Source organism: Dipodomys ordii, unplaced genomic scaffold (assembly GCF_000151885.1).
Source record: "Dipodomys ordii isolate 6190 unplaced genomic scaffold, Dord_2.0 Scaffold79, whole genome shotgun sequence".
NCBI classification, from domain to species: domain Eukaryota; kingdom Metazoa; phylum Chordata; class Mammalia; order Rodentia; family Heteromyidae; genus Dipodomys; species Dipodomys ordii.
Window position 1 is genome coordinate 4,808,112 of NW_012267295.1, and position 21,680 is coordinate 4,829,791.

The 21,680-nt window shown below is 49.8% G+C and overlaps 1 protein-coding gene across 1 annotated transcript in view; it reads left to right on the top strand.

Annotated features, from left to right (window-relative positions):
* Myh9 (myosin, heavy chain 9, non-muscle) overlaps positions 1-21,680 on the top strand; it is an 88,930-nt gene that overhangs the window by 32,242 nt on the left and 35,008 nt on the right. Inside the window, exons 3-9 of the mRNA XM_013024854.1 lie at positions 1,977-2,133; positions 14,524-14,551; positions 15,269-15,362; positions 19,171-19,263; positions 19,807-19,870; positions 20,902-21,000; positions 21,393-21,536. Of these exons, the coding sequence (XP_012880308.1) occupies positions 1,977-2,133; positions 14,524-14,551; positions 15,269-15,362; positions 19,171-19,263; positions 19,807-19,870; positions 20,902-21,000; positions 21,393-21,536 (679 nt within the window). The remainder of the gene's footprint in view (positions 1-1,976; positions 2,134-14,523; positions 14,552-15,268; positions 15,363-19,170; positions 19,264-19,806; positions 19,871-20,901; positions 21,001-21,392; positions 21,537-21,680) is intronic.

Genomic DNA, 21,680 nt, shown 5'->3' on the forward strand with positions numbered 1-21,680 from the left:
GAGGTTGGCATTGGGGATCCTGAGGCTTCAGGATGCTCACTGTTTGGCTTAATGTCTGTGATCTGCTTTCTGTTAGCCCTTGACAGTCAGGGCTGTAGGTAGATGCTTCTTATAAGAAGTATCAGGGGCTGGGAAGGTGGCTCAGTGGTAGCGCGCTTGTCTTGCATGCATGAGGCCCTGGGATCGATTCCCCAGTACCACATAAGCAAAAAGAAAAAAAGCCGAAAGTGGCTCTGTGGCTCAGGTGGTAGAGCGCTAGCCTTAAGTTGAAGAGTGAGGGACAGCACCCAGGCCCAGAGTTCAGGCCCCATGACCGGAACACCCAACCCCTTCCCCCCAAAAAAAGTGTCAGGCCCCACTTCACCAGACTTCTGGCTTGTGGTCCCCTTTCCTAGGAAAGGAGTTGCTTGGGATGCTTCAGCTACCTAAAAAGAGCTGTGCCCCGAACTAGTGGTTGCCACCTGGTAATTTTGGGTGTTGCATGTAGCCATTCAAGGTTTGTCATTTTGTGTATGTCCTGGGGAGAAAAGGTAATGGGAAATATATTAGGAAAAGGATTAGTAGCCACAAGGTGAGATGGGTTTAGCTGAAGACATCAAGGAAAGACAAATTTGTGTAGGCAGTTGTCATGGGAAATGGCATTTCTGATAACATTCAGTTACTTTCCATGGTTGCACTGGGTGTTGTACTAATCCTCACAACCACCCAGTGAGGTGCAGACACAGGTCTATACCTGTGCTCTTTTATACACAGTGAAGTAGAGGGAGAGAGGGATTAAGAAGGGCACTGGTGCCTTACCCTTATAATCCTAGCTACAAGGAAACTGAGATCTGAGGATTGAGGTTTGAAGCCAATCCTAGCTGGAAAGTGTGCAAGACTCTTTATCTCCAGGTAACTAGCAAAAAACTAGAGATGAAGGTGTGACTCAAGTGATAAAGCACCAATCTTGAGTGGAAAAAGCCAAGTAAGAATGTGAGACCCATGGGGCTGGGAAGGTGGCTCAGTGGTAGAGCGCTTGCCTTGCATGCCTGAGGCCCTGGGTTTGATTCCTCAGCACCACATAAGCAAAAAGAAAAAAGCCGGAAATGGTGCTGTGGCTCAAGTGGTAGACCACTAGCCTTGAGCTGAATTGCTGAGGGACAGCACCCAGGCCCAGAGTTCAGGCCGCACGACCGGATCCCCCCCCCCAAAAAAAAAAAAAAAAAAAAGAAGAGAATGTGATGCCCTGAGTTCAAGTCCCAGTCTGGCTCCCAAAAGAAAAACAAAACAAAAAACCCCCACAAAATCTTGAACTCAGCGTTATGTGACTTCAGGGGTCTGGTTTTGACTAGTTTGACTTGGAGTAATGGGTGTAGTTTTGGTTCCTTGTATTATAGTATGGGTGAATTGATCCCTTCTATTGAAGATCTGAGCCTTAGAGAAAGCTCATAGGGGACACAAAGGTGGTCCTTTAAGGTTTTGAGAGATTTGTAAGTGAATGTTTAGAAAGTTCTAGGATGAGAGAAAGCTCTCACGGATCCACTAGTCTGCAGGGGATCTGATTGATTTAGGAATGTGAGTTTTCCCAGTGCTAAAAATGTTTAAGCTTAAATATACCTGAGACTCCTTCACTGTAATGTGATATGCTGTTTTCTAGGCTACAGCCAAACCCTTTTCTCTGTAGTTCTCTCGCGATAACAAGTATCTCTCTTATTCCTAGGATCTGAGTTTTGTGACTGGATTTCTGTCTGCTTTGCTGTAGTCTTGCCTAACATGCAGGGTTAGTTTGCAGGGTAGGAGCCATCGGCATTTGAGAGAGAGCAGATAGAGGATGGCTGGCACCCTTAACCTGAAGGAGGCGCAGCAGCTCCACCCAATGTTTTCATATCAGGATGACTTGGGAGTCTTGGAGGGAGTAGATACTTTGCTGCCAACTTTGTACAGTGTTGAGAATAGAGTAAACTCGTTAACTCATTCTTTGCTATTCTCTTCTGCAGACCTATTCAGGCCTATTCTGTGTGGTCATCAATCCTTATAAGAACCTGCCAATCTACTCCGAAGAGATTGTGGACATGTATAAGGGCAAGAAGAGGCATGAAATGCCACCTCACATCTATGCCATCACTGATACTGCTTACAGGAGTATGATGCAAGGTGAGTGCCTGGAGACAAGGTCCTCACCTGGACTTCCAGGGCCCATCCTCCCTGTGGCCTCTTTGTTTCCTTCATGGGTACCAAATCCCATGCATATCCTGTTGATATGGGCGGGGGTGGTGGTGGTGGTGGGGGGCAGTGCTTCATTGAAATCTATGTGAATCATGAGAACCAAGGCCAGTGTCTTATCAGAGGACCTGTTTAAATGTTGAATGAATGTGTAGAAGCTTTTAAAGAGTACATTTCCTAATTATTTTCCTAGTTTCTCATTCTTTTCAAGATCAGTCCTCCTTTCATGAATTGCTCCCTTTTCTCTGGGATTTCTTTATTCTCTCTTGCTCCTTACCCATTTCTGGAAACATGTTAGAGAATTTTCTGTCTTTACAAAACAGACACACCAGGTGCCGGTGGCTCATGCCTGTAATCCTAGCTACTCAGGAAACTGAGATCTGAGGATTGTGGTTCAAAGCCAGCCCAGGAAAGTCTGTGAAACTCTTACTCCAATTAACCACCAGAAAACCGGCAGTGGCACTGCAGCTCAAGTGGTAGAGCGCTAGCCCTGAGCTGAAGAGCTGAGGGACAGTACCCAAGTCTAGAGTTCAAGCCCCACCACCAACCACAATAAATAAATAAATAAACAGATGAAAAGTCTTTCCTGCCTCTGCCTCTGCCTGGCTCTGGCTTTTGGTCCCATCGTAGTGAAGCATTTTAGAGGAAGTGTGTGTATTCCCTCCCTCTCATGATATACCTCCTACCCACCACTTGGTCAGACTGTCTGACAGAGGTCATCTATTACTTGTAGGTTACTAAATCTGTGCTCTCAGGAGTGCTTCTCCAGCATTAGGTAGTTGTTTGTTTGTTTGTTTTGGTGGGTCGTAGGGCTTGAACTCTGGGCTTGGGCGCTGTCCCTCAGCTCTTCAGCTCAAGGTAAGCTCTCTACCACTTGAGCCATGGCGCCACTTCCAGTTTTCTAGTGGTTTATTGGAGATAAGTCTCATGGACTGTTCCTGCCCGGGCTGGCTTTGAACCGTGATCCTCAGATCTCAGCCTCCTGAGTAGCTAGGATTGCAGGTGTGAGCCACCGGCGCCCGGCTTAGATATTCTGCTTACTCCCTGAGTAGGCCTGACCTCTTTGCAGTGCTTTATCTCCCTACCCTGCAAATGATCCTCTGAGTGGTGGCCTCATCCACTGCAGTGGTTGAAGACCTGATCACCACTAGTCACTGGTCTTCCTTGCTGACCCTGTCCAAGCCTGGTTCTTTTGTTACACACGTCTTCTTTTCCTCTTCCCTTTCCCCTCCCTCCCCCCACCCTTTCTTTACCTCCTCTTCTCCTTTCTATCCTTCTTCCCCCTCTCTCCCTCCTGTCCTCCCTCCCTCATCTTCTTTCCTCCCCCTCCTTCTCTCCCTCTTTCTCCTTTTTGGCTAGCCTCAAAGTTTCAGTCCTCCTGCTCAGCTTCCTGAGTTGCTGGGGTTATAGGCATGAGCCACCATTTCTGGTTTTTACCAACAGTCTCCATAGATTTTTCTCTTTCAGTATTTCTGATGCCACCCCCTTTACTTACCGTTGTGGCCCTGGCCTTAGTCCAGGCTTCCACAGCTTGCTGTGACCTTCACTCTGATAGAGACAGCCCTCCCTCTCCCTCTGCCAGTGGGTCACTTTTCTAGGGTTCTAAATTTGATGACTCATTGGCCAGAGACAGCACTTAAGACTTGAGCAGCACGTAGAGCTCTTTGTAGTTGCCCCGTCTATGTCAGCCTCCCAACCTCTGGCACCTCCTGGCCTGTGCCTAGTAGATGTCTCTGCTTGAATGTTCCTTACCTGATCCTGTCGCTTCTGCCTCTACTGCCTGGCAAGTCCCTACTCTTTTCTAAGAATGGGACTGGAGTTTTATGCCCTCCAGGGAGAAAATCCATACTAGATTTTTATCAGAGTCTGCTAATGCTTTATTGGACATGAGTGTTCATATTTTTTTCCTCCTTGATATGGATAGGGCCTGTGTTGCCTTTATATTCTCAGAAGTTGGCAGGTATGAGTGTATTTCCTTATCTTGCATTGACAGTGGTCTTTTATGTACTCTTTTCTTAAGCGTTGTAGTCTGTCTAGGCAGTGATGGTAAAAATCTCGTATTCACAAGTTGGCCCTAGGGTAGTAGTTGAGAGTGGCAACATGTATGTGCCGTAGAGAAGTTCTTCACTGTCAGATGTAGGAATTTGGCCTGGCCTTTGGCTTATATTCACATCTACCAAAATTTCTTGCAGAAGCCAGCTTTTAGTTTTAAAGTAGGATGTCTGCTTGAAAGTGCTAATGAGAACAAGCTGGTGGAAGAACATTTTGTGAGATCCTAGAAAAAGCTGAGTCTCTGTCTCTAGAGGTTATGAGTCACTTTTCTCCTGGCTGAATTGGAGGAGTGCACTCTGGGGTCTCCTCAGATCTGAATGACTACATAGGGCATGTTCCCACACTTAGATCTGGATTCAAGGCCTCTGGCACCAAGGGGGCTTGGTGCCCTTTTAGGCCAGGATGATAGCAACAACATAATGTGGAATGTGGCTCCAGGAGTCATCGGAACTGGGCTTCCAGACATTCTTCAGATAACCTGTGGGATTCTTCCCCAAAGATTGGTTCTGAAACTCCCATTAGGTTGAACACAATTATGGAGGAGAAAAAGGAACATGGAGCTTTCCTTTGTCTTGTCTGTAACACAGTGGCCTCAGTGGGAATAAGCAGCTGCTTCACTCAAGCTGTGAGGTCAAGTGGATGTGTGCTTTCATCTTGTAGAGCCCAGAGCTGGGATGTGCAGGCTAGGGAACCTAAAGTCCCAGGCTTCTTTTTAACAGTCTCTGCTGGTATTGAGTTCATGTGTTTGTAACCCTTACTTTGAGAGGTCTCAGCCTTGTCTGCTTGCTGCTTTGTGTTGGGCTCACTCTTTACCCATGTTGACTGACAAGGTCATTTCCAAAGTAAACCAAGCAGCAAAGCCTTTTTAGCAACAGGTTTCTTGTACTTGGGGAAGGGATGTCAAGAAAACATAGCTCACTAATCAAGAATGTTTCCAAAGGGGCCTTTGCTTTGGGTTTTGCTCTAAGTCAGGTATCGTGATTCCATGGAGCCTTGAGTTTGCATGCTGGTGAGGTGAAGTCTTTGTGCATGCTGCTCACTGGCTTTGGGGAGGGAAACTGATTTGCTTTCTGGCCTTTACATCTTAGAAGGCTGGCCAGATCATAGCTTTTCTGCTTTAAAGGAAACAAACAAAAAATAACTAGACAAAGATTTCCTTCCTGAGCTGCCTGTGGCTTATGACATAGTCATTTATTCTGCCAAATAGGGTAGTTGGTGGCTTTGTCTGAGGACCTTATGAGACAAGCTCTTCGACCCTTCCCAGGCACTTCCCCCTGTCCTTCATCCCTTAGATGCCTGTGTTTGCCGGAATATTCCTGGTATTTGCTAGTTGATCTACAGTTATTATTAATAGTACCCTAAAGCATCTGGTTTAGACGATAAATTATATGCCACTCTACCTATTTGTTAGAATAAGCCAAGGATTCTCAAACCTGGCATTAGTGGCATTGGGATCGGGTAATTCTGTTGGGGAGGGGAGGGCCTTGTCCTGAACACTGCAGGTTATTAGCAGGATCCTGGAGAGTAGGTTCTACTTTCTCTGTCCAGTTGAGACAATAAGTAGTATTCTAACACTGACACCAAATGTTTCCTGGGGGACAGAATTTCCCCTAGTTGAAAACCACTGGACCGATCTTTACAGATTGGTTTTACTCTGAGTGTCAATTCCCAAATGATCTCATGGTGGTGAGGATTTGAGACTCAATGCCAAGGAATGCTAGGATAGATTAGTGCCATCTGTCATGGGCATAGGATAGGGCATGGTGACCTGTGATGCCTTGGGTTAGGTCATGAATATAGGCGATAGAAATACCAGAACAGCAAGAAGTTCATTAGTACATTATCTTGTCCCTAGAGGCCCTGGCAGTCCAGAGGGAGAGACAAGACATGTTTGTAGTTAGATCTGGGGCAATAGCTGCATAGCCAGACAAGCTGCTGCCCCTACCTGGTGCCAGGGTGTAACTTAGACAGGTGTGGAGTATTTTGGAGTTCAAGGAAATTGTGGCTTTTGAGGCCGGGGTCGTCAGGAGGGCCTCACGGAGGTCAGTCCTGTGGAAAGCCTGGCCAGGTTTGTGTCAGTAAGCAGTTGGGGCGCAGCCCAGACGTGCCTGCAGAGTTTTGTTTATTATTTTAATCCCCAGTCTTGGGTTTAATTAAAGTTGTGGCATGGCCAGCTCACCCTCCGAACCTTGGCTCTCCCTTTGATTCTTTTGGTGCCTTGCCCATTAGTAACGGGCCTCCCAGCCTTGGGATTAGACTGTGCTCCTCTGGAATGGTACTGAGCTTGGACTATGTGAGGCCTGAGGATGAGAGAGCACAAGCTTGGGTTGTCCCTTGCTGGGCGGACACCAGTGCCATTGGGTGCATGGTGGATCCCTTGGCTGATACAGAGGCTGAGGTGGATTTGGGCAATGGCAGCACATGACCTGTAGAAAAGGCTGGCTGGTCAGGAAATGACATTTCTGCTCCCAGGTTCCCCTATGGGTAAAATCACATGTGTTTAAGTGGTCAGAATTTGATGTGAGCCTAGTTGTCTCCCCAACACAAGTAGAAAAGGCCTCTTCTGTGTTAATTAGCTCCAATGCCAGGGTTGGTTCACTTTCAGTGACTCTGGTATTTTAATGAGCACCCACTGTTCATGGGGGAGGATCAGCTTTCATTCCAGGCCTAAACCACTCTGAGCAGTTTAACCCTTTGTCCTGTGCGGCCCTCCTCCCCTCCCCATCCGCCTTGGCTTTTCAGCACAAGCCACTCCTGCAGAGTGTGGCCATCTGGCCACCTGCATTCTCATCTTGGTGGTTGACTGAACTCTGGGTATAGTAAAGAGTGCTTCTGTGCTGGCTTCCTGTCTGAGCATGCCCCATCCCACTCGCAGGTAAAGGCATGGGCTCAGTTATGTGTCCCATATTTTGCCAAGTCAGACCTAGGAATCGGGGGTCTCCTGATTCCCTGAATGTGGGCTATGGTCACTGCTGCCCCTCCTCTTCCTCTTCTTCTGGCTTCTTGAAGGAATTCCTCACTGGCGTGGCACTTAGTTGGGGGTTAACAGGAAGCAAACCCTCCCTTCCTCTTTTTACATCCTCCTGGTTGAGCAGTCTAACTCCCAAGGTCTTCTTGAAGAAAAGTTTATGCTTGTCCAAGGCCAGTGAATAGCTTTGGGGTACAGTCAGCAGGATTATGCATGGCTCCCCAGGACAGACGGCTGGGAGCAGGAGCAGTGAGAACCCTCAGCTGCAATGATTCCACTTAACAGGAATGTACTGGTCAGGAAGTGTACGCCCTGCCAGCCGTCAGCACACCGGTTCTGCTGTCTGCCAGAGGCCTGGAGCTGAGCCCTGTGCATCTCCATGTGCTCATGAGGCAGTCTGGGCTCACCAAGGAGTGCTGGGTACCGGGCTAGCCTTCTGTGTGCCAGGCACTGCAGAGAGTACACACATGTAGGCCGTTGGACCTGCCTTGGAGAGGTTGCTGTCTGGTGCCTGGAGGTACAAGATGCACAAACCATCACAGTGAGCATCCCAGCCCCGAGGAAAGGTGTCCCGATGAACCCTGAGGGCCGCTGAGGTAGGGGTAGAAATGAGAGAACCATATAGCATGTCTGAAGGTCTGATGGGCCCTTCAGCCTTAGCTTTAGGGAGAAGCCCAGCTTGTGAACAGAGGAGGGAGTAATGCTGGGGGAGGCCATGGGGTTTGGACTGGATGTCATAAGATATTGCTTCCTAACTGGCCTGGCTAGAACACTAGCTTACTGTGATGGAACCTTCTGTGTTTAGTGAGACAGGATGAGACAATTAATGGGGCTAAAGCATTCAAGGAGAAATTGTCATGGTGATTGAAGAGGGGCAGATGGAGACTGAGAAATGGTCTCCATGGAACTTCCTGCCACTCAGTTCTGATACTATACTTGGCTTGCTTAGCAAAGGTCATCACCAGGTGATTCTTCCAGGCTGGCCAGCACCTCCACACAGACCTCCACCTTGTTGAGAGATGTCAGTCTCTTCACAGTGCTTCAGGAGAATATCATTTTGCGCTGGAGTTCACTCTTGTGCAGCCCTGAACTATTTGGTCCACTGGTAGAAGTGCTGAGAGACACAGGCTCCAGAGCCACCGGCCTGCCCCAGGGTCTAGGGCAAGGAAGCTGTGGGTCCTGCCCTCAGAGGGAGAACCTGGCCAGGAATGAGCTACCTAATTACAATGTGGTCAAGCCGTCTCATTTCTAGACCTTTCTAGAAGAGGAATCTGTGGCTAATAGGCCTTTGCAATGATTCAGCTTTAGACTTCTGCTTTTCATCCAATCCAGTCGGCCCAACATGTTACTCTGGGTCTGCTAAGGACAGAAAAAAAAATAAAGAGTGATCTTGGAACCTAGAGCTTTGGGGGTAGTGAAGAGCTTGGTTCAGTGATGATTTTGTTAGTCTCCCCCCCCTCCCCCCCAAAAAAAATCTACCTGAAAATCCCTAATGGCTGAGCTGGGTTGTGCTTCAACCCCTCTGAGGCATGTGCTCTTGCTACCTGTGTTGTTGCTGCTCACTAGCTTGCTACTCCTGGCCGCAAGTGCTGGCCCTGTGACTCCAGGAGAACTATGGTCCAGTGTGCCAGATGTGCATGGAGAAGAGAGCTTTCCTTTCTCTATGGCATTTCTGGAATTAAGTAAACAATTGAGAGCAAAAGTAATTCCTGAAAGCTATGGGGACATAGAAGCTGAAAGTCTGTAGGTGTAAAAATTCCTCTGGTTTGACCCAGGGTGTTGTTGGCCCAGTGTTGACCTTTGTAAAACTTGTGAGCACCTGAAATGTGCTGATTGGGGCCCGGGGAATTGTCCCACCCATAGTCATTTTGTTTGTCTAACATGAGCTAGAGCACAGGTCTGAGCCAAAAGGACAGGAAGTGTGGCTCTGCTTCAGGGGCATGTTCTGCCTAGCCACCTACCTTTGATGACACTGGCTGTCCTCCTGGCTTCTTCAGAAAGTGTCTTGTCCATGTTACTGCTTACCTCTCTGATGCTGTGTTCTCAAGCAAGTTTGGCTCAGCTTATGTGAGGAGAGTTGAGCTTTCTCTTTGCTGAGCTGTTTGTGGTCCAGCTGGTGACCAAGATGGTGACAGCATTGCCTGGCTAAATCTTGCTCTCTGTGCTTGTTCTGTTGTCCTTTCTTTGTTTGTTTTGTGAGAACCCAGCTCTCTGTTGTGGCTTAGTTCTCTCTGTCTAGGACTTCTGTTTTTCCTTTTTCCCAGAAAGAGGGAATGTTGGGTAAAGTGAGGCAGAGCTGACCTTCAGGGAACACATGCTATGGGCAGGAGGCATTCACGTGTAGCTTTTGTATTTTCTTCTAACCTGACAAACCTGTTAGAGCTGCCCCCATAGAGCCTGCCCAGCCGACAAAGGCAGAAACACAGCCTGCCCTGTCCTTTTTGCCAGGTTTGCCTGTGCACCAGCTATTGTGTTCTGCTGGTGCATTTTAACCAAGAGAAGGCTAGTTTCAGGCTTAGCTCACTCTGGACACAATGCAAGTTAATCATTCAAGGGACTGGTGGGAAGGCTGTCTTTTTCCTTCTGTATCTGGGAACTTAGGCCTCCTGGGCAGGTTCAAGCCACAGTGCCTCTAACCGTCTCTGGCTTGGATTGCTGCTGAGTGGAGTTCTCTGACCTGGGCTTGCCTGTGTGCCCTGGAGACACACTGAGTGCTTGGGGGCCACTAATAGGGCTTTCTTCACCTGTGACTGCTGGGTTAGCAGGCTGTTAGGAGGATTGACCCATCGGTAACCTCTGTTAATATGAAGCAGTATTTGCACCTGCTCTCCCTCCTCTCCTCTCCCCTTTTCTAGTTCTTAAGAGCTTATCAGCTATTGGTCTGGCTGCAGACAAGGTTGGCCCTTCATCTGCAGCTCTGAGGTAGGACCGTGGGGCATCAAGTTTCCAATGTGTGGGTATTAGTGATGGAGAAGGGTTGGAGAGGAACTCCAATGCAGAGGCCTTTGTTGTTTGTGCAGCTCTATAAGTTTGATCAGATCACTAGGGTTCTCAAGAGTCTAAGCTTGGTCTCTAAGCTGTGACAGCTGAACCAGGTGGTCTTGGAGGCTTCTCCAGCCCAAGATTCTGAGCTGGACCCTTCCAGGCTTTGTGCTTTTGCAAAGTGCTTTGTAAGACTTTCTAAGACTGTATAAAACAGCCACAGAAAAGTTATTTGAAGACAGCCTGCCCATCCTGGGTGACACAGTGTAGGAGTACAGGGGTCATCCTGAGCATAGTTTCGGTGTGCCATCTCAGGCTCTACTCTGGAATTTTCCTGAGAGCAGACGATGTTGGAAGGCAGAGGCTTTGACCCATTAGTTACAGATTATCCAGTTGGTTCCCACCATGCATGCCCGACACCTATCCTGAAGTTGCTCTCCTGTCCTTCCTGTCTTGGCCATACCTACTTTTCAGTCAGGTCCTGAGAGCCCAGTGGACTTGGAGACAAGAGTACCCGTGGACAGGGTACTCTTCCAGCTGCAGGACCCCTTGGGAGGGAGGAGGCATCTGAGGTTGGCCATGAGTCAGTTCTGAGCAGTGGTTGCTGGTGAAGCAGGCCCCGCTCCCTTCCTCCTGTGCTTCCTGTTGGGCTGATGTCACTGCTGTGTAGGTCTTGTGGCCTTTTATGGACAAGAATCAACTGCACCTCCTCTCCTGGAGGAAGTAAGCAGTAAGGCTCCCCCCAAGATGCCTGTACCAGGTTGAAATGCCTGAGATAAAATACCTACAGCCCAGTTCTCCTTCTAGCCTATAGCCAGCCTTGTGAGTTGGCTTAAGGGTATTTTATTGTCTAGGCTCAGCCTCAGGGCTTTTCAGGTTTAAAGTAAAACAGGCTGGATGGCTTGTGTAACTCATGGAAGCCTTTCTTGTGGTGCTGGAGGGTCTCAGCGAGGAGCTTGGCAGCGAAAGGAGCTGGAGTGGTTAAGGATGACTTTCTGAGCAGGCTTAAGGCACACATTTCATTTCCTAGAGCAGCTCTACTCTCAGAGGTTGAAGGGGTAGCCCCAAGGGGGGAAGTACAGAGCAGAGAGCGGAGCCCAGTGTCCAAGCTTGCTGCCAGTGAGTTTAGCTGCTGTGGATGGATGTGGACCAATGTGGTCAAACTGTGCTCTGAGAAACTCTCTCCACCACCTGCTGTCCTCTGTTCAAGGCTTTGGGAAGATTTTGTCCAAGGAAAGCTATTGCTTTTCATAAGTCCGGAAACCAAGGCAGAAGACTGGGTCCTTCCTCTCCCCTCCCTCTTGCCCTATGAGATATGGCTGGGGCCAGGTGGTTCAGGGCGCCTATATATCAGAACAGGGTTGTCCTGAGGGGGTTGTATATCACCTAAGTCCCAGGCCTCTGAGGGAAGAGGAAGGAAGGCTGTTTTCAAGTAAGCCTTCAGTCTGTACCTGTCTAAGTACTGGAGCCAAAACAAATCGATCAGGCTGGATCAGTGATGTGGCAGTGCTGGGCAAGGCCTCAGTGCCAAGGAGAGTCTGCCAGAAGGCACAGGACAGGATGGGGGGAGGAGAGAGAGGTAAGGTGAATGAGGCCGGGCCAGGAGCCCACTGCTTGCTGGGAATTGTAGCCATCCCAGCGTCCAGCAGCGGGCACTTCCTAAACTTCGTGTGAAGAGAGTGTAAACGGGGGCAGTCACACCTGCCTGTCACACAGGGTGATGGACTGAACTACTGGAAGGGTTGCAAAGGTTTGTGAGGTGGTCCAGGGACCTTTCTGGATTTAAGTGGCCATGTAAGTTACTGACTTGGGGTGCTGAGTGGTGAGACCAGAGGCAACGAGCAGGCTTCCTATCACTGTTGCATTCTCAGAGCATTTACCTAGGTGGGTTCTGGGAAAGCACGTTATGGTGTCTCTGAAGTTTGGGTTCTGTGGACAGGGGTCACTGGCTCCTGGGGTTTGGGTGCCGGGGGGAGAGCTGGCGATGTGGGCTGGATGGAGGTATAGGGATGAGCCTGCTGTGGACTTTGGTGTTTGGAGTGCAGGCAGGCCCGTGTGTACATGTAAACTGTTAGGTGCGTGTGTAAGCCATGTGTCTACACATATGTGGTCCAAACATGTGCCTGTGTGCACAGGCAGTCAAGTGTCCTCAGTGTGTATGTAATGTGTAGCCATGTTACACGTGCCTGTTCATATGACTGTGTGTGTCTGTTTATGTGCCTTTCATCTGTGCCCATGTGGGATAGTGTCCAGGTGCAGCTGTCTTGTGTGAATGTATGTGTGCTTCTGTGCATGTGTGAGCATGTGCATGTTCTGTGAGCATGCCCTCCGGCGTGAGTACACAGCCTCTGCTTCCTGTTGAGCGGTAGCCTCTGACTCCTCCTCACAGCCAGAGGAATTCCAGCCATCCCGGAATGGAAGGGGCATGGACTGCCCTGGGAGACGCTTCCTTCTGGGAGGGCTGGAGAATGTTTCCTTTTATGGTAGTGCTTGGCCCTTGCTGCCTAGGCCTTGCCAGCACGCACAGGTACATTCTTGCCTGCTTGTAGAGTGGTGACTAAACATGCCGGCAGCCACAGCTGGGGCAAACCACAGGGCGCTGCAGGGGGAGGGCTGGGCCTGGGACGACAAAAATGTTTGCCACAGCCCTTATCAGTTGGGTCTTTGTGCTGTTGTCTGACAGTGAAGGATGAAAACACTGCCTTCCCCCCTCGTCCTCCTTTGTTCCTTTCTCTCTCCCCACCTATCTTATCAAGGCCAGGTGGCATTCTTTTTGGTCAGGGGGCTTGACCCTCAGGGCCTGAGTGCTGTTTCTGAGCTCAAGGCTTGTGCCTACAATTTGAACCGCAGCGCCACTTTCCTGGTGTCATTCTTGTCTCCATCCTGGCTGAGCAGCCTTGCAGGATTGTTTTTTGGGGGAAAGATGAGGAGAAAGGTTGCCCTGACTCCCCAGAGTCTGCTCCCTGAGCTGTTCTTAGATTGGAGCAAGAGGTGAGGTGTTTTTGTGTGTGAATAGGAGTGATCTAGCTTCCCCTGTGCTGTTAAAATTGTGGGCATTCTTAGGGGGCTGGGCTGCAGTTAAAGGCAGGGGCAGCTACTGCTTGTGTGGGGTGGAAGCCTTGCATGTTTTTCTCCTTCCTGCTTGGACTCCCTCCCCCCTTTCCCTCCTACATGAACAGCAGATGATGGAGGAGGTATGGTAGTCAGTGCTCAGCCCCTGCATTGCTGAGTGCAGGCTCACCAGAAAGCACCTAGGGGAGGGACAGGTGACCTAGCTGGTCAGTGGCTGACGGTCTTGATCAGCTAAATCCATCTCCTGAGGCCATGTGCACAGAAAACCCTGAGTCATTCTCCTGGTGCCTGGTCCTGAGCGTGCTTGCTCGCTTGAGCGCGCACACACACACACACACACACACACACACACACACACACACACACACACACACACACACACACACACCACGGCAGGAATGGATGGAGGGGGGCAGTAAACAGTTGCCCTTGGGGATCTCCACTCAAGGTCCACTCTAGTATTTCTAGTTCTCAACATAATCCTGAAGGGGAGTCAATACTGTATCTACTTTGTGTTATGGAATCAGACACAGAAGTAACTATCTCACCACAACTCAGAAACACAGGAAACAGCCTGATGCTGGGTTTAGGCTGCTTTAACTTCAAGGAAGGTGGGAATATTTTATTTTCTGAGGTGCTGGGAATTGAACCCACAGCCTCGTATATGTTAGGTAAATGTTTGCCACTGAGCTACAGTTCCCATATTTCAGTCTTTTGAGACATGATATCATTATATGCACTCCCCCACTCCCCCTGCCATTCTCTGGCCTCCTTACTTAAATAGGCATAGCATTTAAAATACCTGCCATGTACTCAATATCCTCCTCTGCTTCCTGAGTGCTGGGATTACAGGTGTACACTACCATGCCAGCTGGCAGCAATGTTACGTAGTGATTTCAGCTACTACCCCAGCTAAGGGCACACAAAGGCAGGGCCCATCTTAGTGTACCCCAAAGGAGCCTCTAGGGAGCATTCCAGAGGCCAGCTCTCCAAGGAGGGAGAAAGAATAGTGTGGGTGGACACTAGATTTCCCAGGGGGCAGGCAGCTGCCCAGAGCTCTGCCACCTCGAATGTTCCTTCCTTCCTGAGGCCCTTGGTCAGCCTGTACTTGGAGGGGTGTGCGATCCCTCATGGGCAGAGTTTGTGGCTTTGTGCTCCTTGTCTAGGACATGGCCAGCTCTCAGAAGCCAAGTGGGGAGTCTTGTCTCTGTCTGGCCAAAGTTAACCTGATGTCTCCTTTGTTTCAGATCGGGAGGATCAGTCCATTTTGTGCACGTAAGTGTTTTTCTGACCTGTTTTTGTTTCTGTTTTGTGGTGCTGGAGCCCAGCCCTGTTTTAATTCTGGAGGAAAGAATGTTCTTGGCCTGCTAAGGCTCAGGTCGGTAAGCTCCTTGAGAAGTTCACGCCCCTGCCACTTCCTCTGGGGACAGGGCTTGGGATGATGTGTTTGCTGCCTGATTCCCCCCCCCCCCCCCAGCTTGATAATGAGCAAGAGGCTTTATTGCCTTTCTCAGGGGAGTGGTGAGCAGGCAAGGGGTTCTAACAGGAGGAACAGGAGTCTCCTTACCCAGGTCACAGCTCCTGAGCAGATGGTTCTGGCTACACCGGTTTCCATTTGATTTTAATAGGGAGACAGATAAGTTCTACCACAGAGGGAATTAACGTATAGACCACACCCCTAAGTGAAGTTTCAAAGGGACTCATATTAAGTGCCTTTGACCCCGAAGTCAACAGCTGCCTCCCACTGATTCCTAAAACATTTGTCTGCAAAGGCTGCCAAGTGGGCAGGCAAGGAGTACATGTGAGCTGACTTTGACCTAGCCTAGGGCCATGGGAAACAGACTAAGGGAGGATTCTAGAACCTCGCTGTCCCTTTTTCTGCTAGCAGGTGTTGGCTCCCTGAAAAGCAGAATGATAGGCAGCAGAGCATTTGGTAGAGAGGGTCAGAGGCCAGGGCCATGGCTCTCTGAGGACCTGCTTGATTCTTGGCAGGGGAGAGTCTGGAGCGGGGAAGACAGAGAACACCAAGAAAGTCATCCAGTACCTGGCTCATGTGGCTTCCTCACACAAGAGCAAGAAAGACCAGGTGAGTGTACTGCACATCCATCCTGCCACAGCTTGTGGGACCTTCCGCGGGGTGCTTGAGGAGAACCTAAAGATCACGGCCTTGATGTAATTAAGAATGCTCTGGGGAAAGGAGCAGAGGCCTACCCATTTTTGTAGGTGGCAGAGTCTTGGGAGTGGTCGGGTGGTGGCCATCCCATTCTGCTCTCAGCCTTGCAACCTTCCAAGTATCCAGGGAGACTGGAGCCAGCCCAGGGTTTGCCTAGCAGCACCCTTGGTGTAGGTACCCAGTTGCTGGATGTCTTCTATGCGAAGGCTGGAGAGAAAGCCCAAGACTTAGGGTCTTGGGCAGGCCTGCTTGGGAAATCTATTTCTTTTCCTTGCTGTGGAAATGCCTCTGGGAGGACAGCCCCCCACAGAGAGAGAAAGGGTAATTGGAAAGTCATCTCACTTCCCTTTTTCTCCCTCTCCCTCTTGATGGATTTTGGTGGAATTCAGCAGTGTCCTGGCTAGGTGAGCTGCACGTTTACTGCACGTTCTGCACCGGGAATGCGTGTTCTGCCATCGTGTGCCCTTGGATTCTGTATTTTTTTTTTTCCTGAGCAGCTTTTCACTCCACACATTGTCACTTTCTGCAGCTAGAACTCTTCTTGTAGGCTCGGCTCACTGTTTTGGGAGGAGGGGCTGGTATGACACACAGTAACTTCTTGTGCACTCTGAACCAATGACCCTCGCAGAATGGGTTCATCTCATGACCTAGCTGTTCTCACAACTGCAGTACTGCTCAGACTCCCACCAGTGCTAGCAGCTGTCATGTTCCAGGCAGAACTGACCGTGGCACTGTGGAATGGGCATCTGCTCTCCTGGAGCCCCATAGCCTTGGTGGTCCTCACCAGATACAGGTGGCTTGTCCCTCATCTGCTGCTAAGCAATGTCAGGAGGTCCCACTGGAGTTTCTAGGGGCTGGGGTGGTTAGTCTTAAGCATGATCATGGGGTGCTTTCTCTTTCCTCAAGCATACTTAGACTGCACTGTGAAATCTAAGTACCAGCAATGTCCCCTGAGGCCATCAGGGGAGTTCTGTCACCCTTGGTGGCTCCATCCTTACTGGCTTGCTGTGTACAGCATTCATCAGTAAGTCGGGGCGTGTGTCTGTGCATGCAGATCTGGGGTGCGTCCTGCAGAATGTCCTCATGTATAGTCTTCTGGAACTGACCCAGAAGCAACTTTTCATGTGCCAAGCCTCTCAAGGCTCTGAGCTTTTTTCCATGGGTGTCAGGAGTTATATTTAGAAACTAATAAAGGTGTTTTTTTTTTCCTTCTCTTTCTCCCCTCCAATTTTCCACTCTTTGAGGAGATCTGTTGTAAAACAGATCTGCGAGGTTTGGAGTTCTCTAGCTGTGGTTTTCTGTCTCTGCATTTTCAGAACAATCTGTCTCCCAACTATTTATCAAATGCCTGGTCTGTGACTGGCTCTCAGGAGTGTGCCACTGGATTCCCTGTGAAGGAGAGGAGGCAGGGCCGCCATGAGCCCCAGATGCTTACGTCTGAACCCAGGTGTCTAGGGGAAGGCTAGCTTCCAGCACTCAGTGAAAATGGCAGATTGTGAGGGCTTAGGGGGATTGGCAGTGAGAGCAAAGCTGTCCAGACATGGAAGGCACCTATCCCTGGCTCTGTGTCTACCTAAGGTCTAGTCACTGATTGGGCCCTCAGTGTAAAAGGCCACTGGCCAGTGTAGTTTATTTCCATGCCTGAATTTTCCATGTGAAGCACTCTCAAACTTGGCTGGCCAGTCTTGTATTGAGAGGCCTGTAGTGGCATCTCTGGAAGTGAGTTCTTTTTCTTGTACTTGGAGTGTCTGCTTGGTCATCCTAAGACATGGAAGTCAAGCACAATGTTGGGCTTTGGCCAGGTCTGCAGGTTGGCAAAGCTGGGCTTGGAGGAAGGGACTGTTCAGACTTCCAGTCCTATCAGTGCTCTGTGGCCTCCATCCTCTCTCGGTGTTTTTAGTGCACTGTCAGAAACACTACCCAGTGAAACCTTTCAGAAACTAAATTGGCAGTTCCAAACTGAGAAGGATCAGTTCGTATCATGCAGATTTCATACCAAAAAAAAAAATCAAAGTCTGCTGTGCCTAATTAGATATCGATAGAGGAAATTGTATAGGTTAGCCATCTTCACAGTTGGCAGGGAACGCCCTGTATTCAGTGACTTTTCCCAGTCAGCCTGTTGGTCCCACTTTCCATGGTAACTCTCATGTGGTTCGGAACAGAGGCTTCAGCTTTGCCTTTAAGCCAGGCGGGCGCAGGCTCTGGTGGGACACAGACATGCACTGTGTATGTCTGCGGGAAGGGGAGTGGCTCGGCCAGCCTGGCAGCCAGGCCTGGACTGGGTGAGGAGCTTCAGTGGGTGGGGAGTGGCTCTATCCAAATCTGGCTCCGCGGGCCGCCTCGGCTGACTTCCCCGGGGCCGGCTTCCAGACCCGCCTGAGACTCGTGGGTGGGAGTTGGTGTCCATGTCTGCTGAATACAGGCGCACATGTGCATCCTGCTCCAGCTTGCCCCTTCGCCCGGCCTTGTTGACCTCCCTTCAGGAGCAAGGCACCGGATGGACTCTACCTGTGCTTTCCCAGTCTGGGAGGAGCCCTGTCTGAAGATGGCCGAGTGGGGGAGGGAGGCTTTGTCTAGTCCCCTTCTGGCCTTGGTGGGTCTTCAGCCAGCTTGAACTGGACTATAAAACACCCTTGGTACCCTGCAGAGATAGGTTGTGTCTGTGGAAGGTGTGCTGGAGGGCTGGCATCTCCGTCTCCTGGGAGCTCCTGTAGCTGCTGCCAGCTTTCCTTTCATCATTCAGAGGCAGCTGCTGTTCCCGTAAAGCTCTGGCTGACCTCCAGCTTTGCTAATAAAGACAAACTCCGCCTGGCCCTGTGTGAGTTCTTTCCCCTTGATGGTCCAGCTGTGACAGGGAATGAGATCCTGTTTTCCTCAGCCAGCCCTGGCTGTTACCTGGCTAGTCAGGTGGATGATAGCTGCTATCAAGAAGGCCTGACCGGGCAGAACCCTGACATGGGGCTTGGGTGGATGTCATAGCAGCTAATAGATGAGGCAGCAGCCTTGAGTTTGACTACTGCTTTGCCATTGGTTTCTGGATGACCTTGGGCAAATCATTCCTTCTCCTTCAACCTCAGCTTCTTCTTTTGTGATGTGGGTATGCCTCATCTTGCCCACCCCCAGAATTGTGAGGGATGAGAAGGCATCCGGTACCTTTTTCTAGCCACACGGCACCAGCAGCCCACAAGTAGGATTGGTTGACATTATCGATGAATAGCTCAGACCCCATAAATGGCCTAGTGATTTTATACTAGACTCTGCTATGGTAGGATTAGGTTCGGGGGTGTCAGGACAGGGGCCAATTAGGATAATGAAAAGTTGACTAGGCCACAGTGTGTTTTCTGAAGATCTGACACCCTTTTCTTGTCTTGTGAAAAAGAAAAAAAGTGAGGATTAGAGACAGGGAGAGCCATGCCACCTCTCTTAGTTCATTCATTGCTCTCAAATAGGTTCCTCCATGTCTGGGTTCTTGGAGCCACAGGAGCGTTTGCTTTCTCCTCTGGTCAGTCCATGAGCATTAAAACCAGTACACTCTCCAAAGGCCCAGTGGGAAGGTGACCTTGGAATGATTAGGAGCCTAGTTGAAGATGGAGTGGCAGCTTCTAGAAGCCTCTGTTGCTAGCACATTGGGCCTGCAGGCTTGTGTCTGCCATTGAGGTAGAGCAGGCCTGGCAGACCCAACTGCTACCTGGCCTTCACAAGTCTCTGGGTTCCTTCACAGGGGGAGCTGGAGCGGCAGCTGCTGCAGGCCAACCCCATCCTGGAGGCCTTTGGAAATGCCAAGACAGTGAAGAATGACAACTCCTCACGATTTGTGAGTAGCAGCCAGTGGTACCCCAGTTCTTGGGACAGATATTGAGACCGTTTTGTGATGTTCCACATGACTTTCCACCTGGGCTCTCATCTCAGAGTGAGAAGGATTCAAACTTGGTGCTCCCTGGTCTAGATGGTTCCTGCCCGTGTGGTGTTGCCCTCTCTCTCTTAATTAAGATGGCCATAAACAGCATCTTTAACCAACTTCACCTAAGGCGGAAGAGCCAGTGAGGGAGTGAGCAGAGTGCTGTACTATAGCAGTGTCCAAAAGTTCCCAGGGCCAAGGGTGGTACCAGTGAGCCTCCTTGCCTCCCTTCTGTGCCAGGAGCTCAGCCCAGGCTGGGCTGGACCCAGGCTCCTGGCTTTGGACAGACAACGTGATGCCTTTGCATCCTGCTTGTTGTATTGCCTTGACAAACAGGCACCCGTGGTCCCGTGGCTTTCTCCTTCTAGATGTGAGACAAGGTGTTGGGTCTGTGGCTTACTCCTTGCTCCCCAACTCTGTAATCAGGAGTCTCTCATCATTTTATTTGCTTTTTCTCAGGGAAAATTCATTCGCATCAACTTTGATGTCAATGGCTACATCGTGGGTGCCAACATTGAGACTTGTATCCTTATGGCTGATTGAATAAGAGGTGGGGTCTGGAAGGAAAAGGTGTCTTCCCAGAGGAGAGGCATCTTCCTTGTTTCAGTGCTTTCCCTTTTTTGGGCTCATTGTGACACTACCTTTGTAGAGTTGGGGAGTTACCAGAATGAGGGCATTATAAGCCCAACAGAGAGCTTGGGTTTTATGGCAGGGTACAGTTCTGTGCCTATTAGGGGTGAACTACTGAAAACCATAAGCACATTCCCAAGGGCATTGATGTCTTTGTGGATGCTATCTATGTGTCTCATGCTTATGGCCTTTGCTTGTAAAGTACTCCAGTCTCCTGTTACTGGTCAGAAGGCAATAGACTCTCTAAGGTATAACTCACACCTTTTTTGAGGCGGGGGGAGGGGGGTCAATCATGGTGTTTGAATATGAGTTTTTTTTGGTCAAGCCTAGTTCTCTACCACTTTGAACCATAGTGCCACTTCCAGTTTTCTGGTGGTTCACTGGAGATAAGAGTGTCCATGGACTTTATCGTTCTGGCAGACTTTTTGAACTGTGATCCTCCATCTCAGCCTCCTGAGTAGTTAGGATTACAGGTATGAGCCACCAGTGCCCAGTCTTAAGGTGGTTTAGTACTATGGCCTGGTTGCTTGCTGTCTTTTAGCTTTCTTTTTGGTCAGTCATGGGGTTTGAACTCAGATTCTGGGTTCTGTCCCCGAGCTCCTTTTGCTTAAGGCTAGTGCTTTACCACTTGGAGCCACAGCTTTGCTTCTGGTTTTCTGGTGGTTTATTGGAGTCTGGCTTTGGACCGAAATCCTCAGATCTTAGCCTCTTCAGGTTAGGATCGCAGGCGTGAACTATCAGCTGACACTTTGGATAAGTAACTCTGCTGGAAGTATGGGACCAATATAGTTTGCTTTTGTTTTGCCATTTTGTGCCATTTTTCTTCCTGGTGATATTTAGTTCCTTTTAGGTGGGGATAGAAGGAAAACCACGGCCTTACCTTCCCTCCACCTCGTATTATATTGCTCCTTAATGCCTGTCAAGATCTCTTGGAGAAGTCTCGTGCCATCCGCCAAGCCAAGGAGGAACGGACCTTCCACATCTTCTACTACCTGCTTTCCGGGGCTGGCGAGCACTTGAAGAGTGAGTCATAGCTCTCCTGGGTTGTAACACTTAGGCCCCTCCTGGTGTGCGGAGCTGTGTACCATTGTGGGTGTTGAAAGATCAGCATGGTTTGGGGAGGAGAAATAACTCTGACTCCTGTCCTTAGGCCATCCAAGGACAGTTTCTGAGCATTCAGGAGAGAGGCTAGATTGGGTCACAGGCAGGATCTTGAGTCCAGGGCCTCATGCTCTTCTGTGCTATGTACCTGTCAGCCTCATACCTGAGGAGTTCACAGGGATGGGACCACAGATCCCAGGACATCCCTGGGCTCTTGAGGCTGTTGCCATGTCTCTAAATCTTGGAGGCACTAGATTGGCAAGGCTTCTGCTTTCAATACTTGCTGATCAGCCCTTGCTCTTCACCCCTTGCAGCTGACCTTCTGTTGGAGCCATACAACAAATACCGCTTCCTGTCCAATGGGCACGTCACCATCCCCGGGCAACAGGACAAGGACATGTTCCAGGAGACTATGGAGGCCATGAGGATTATGGGCATCCCAGAAGAAGAGCAAATGGGTACAGACTGTTCCTCTTATAGTTAGGGGTAGGAGAGGCTGGCCCCGTGTCCTGGGAAGGAACCCTGAGTTGTACTTGATGCTTAGAGAACGCTGTAGAAGCTAGAGGAAGGCCCTGAGGGGGTGGGCTTAGGTCTTAAGGGTT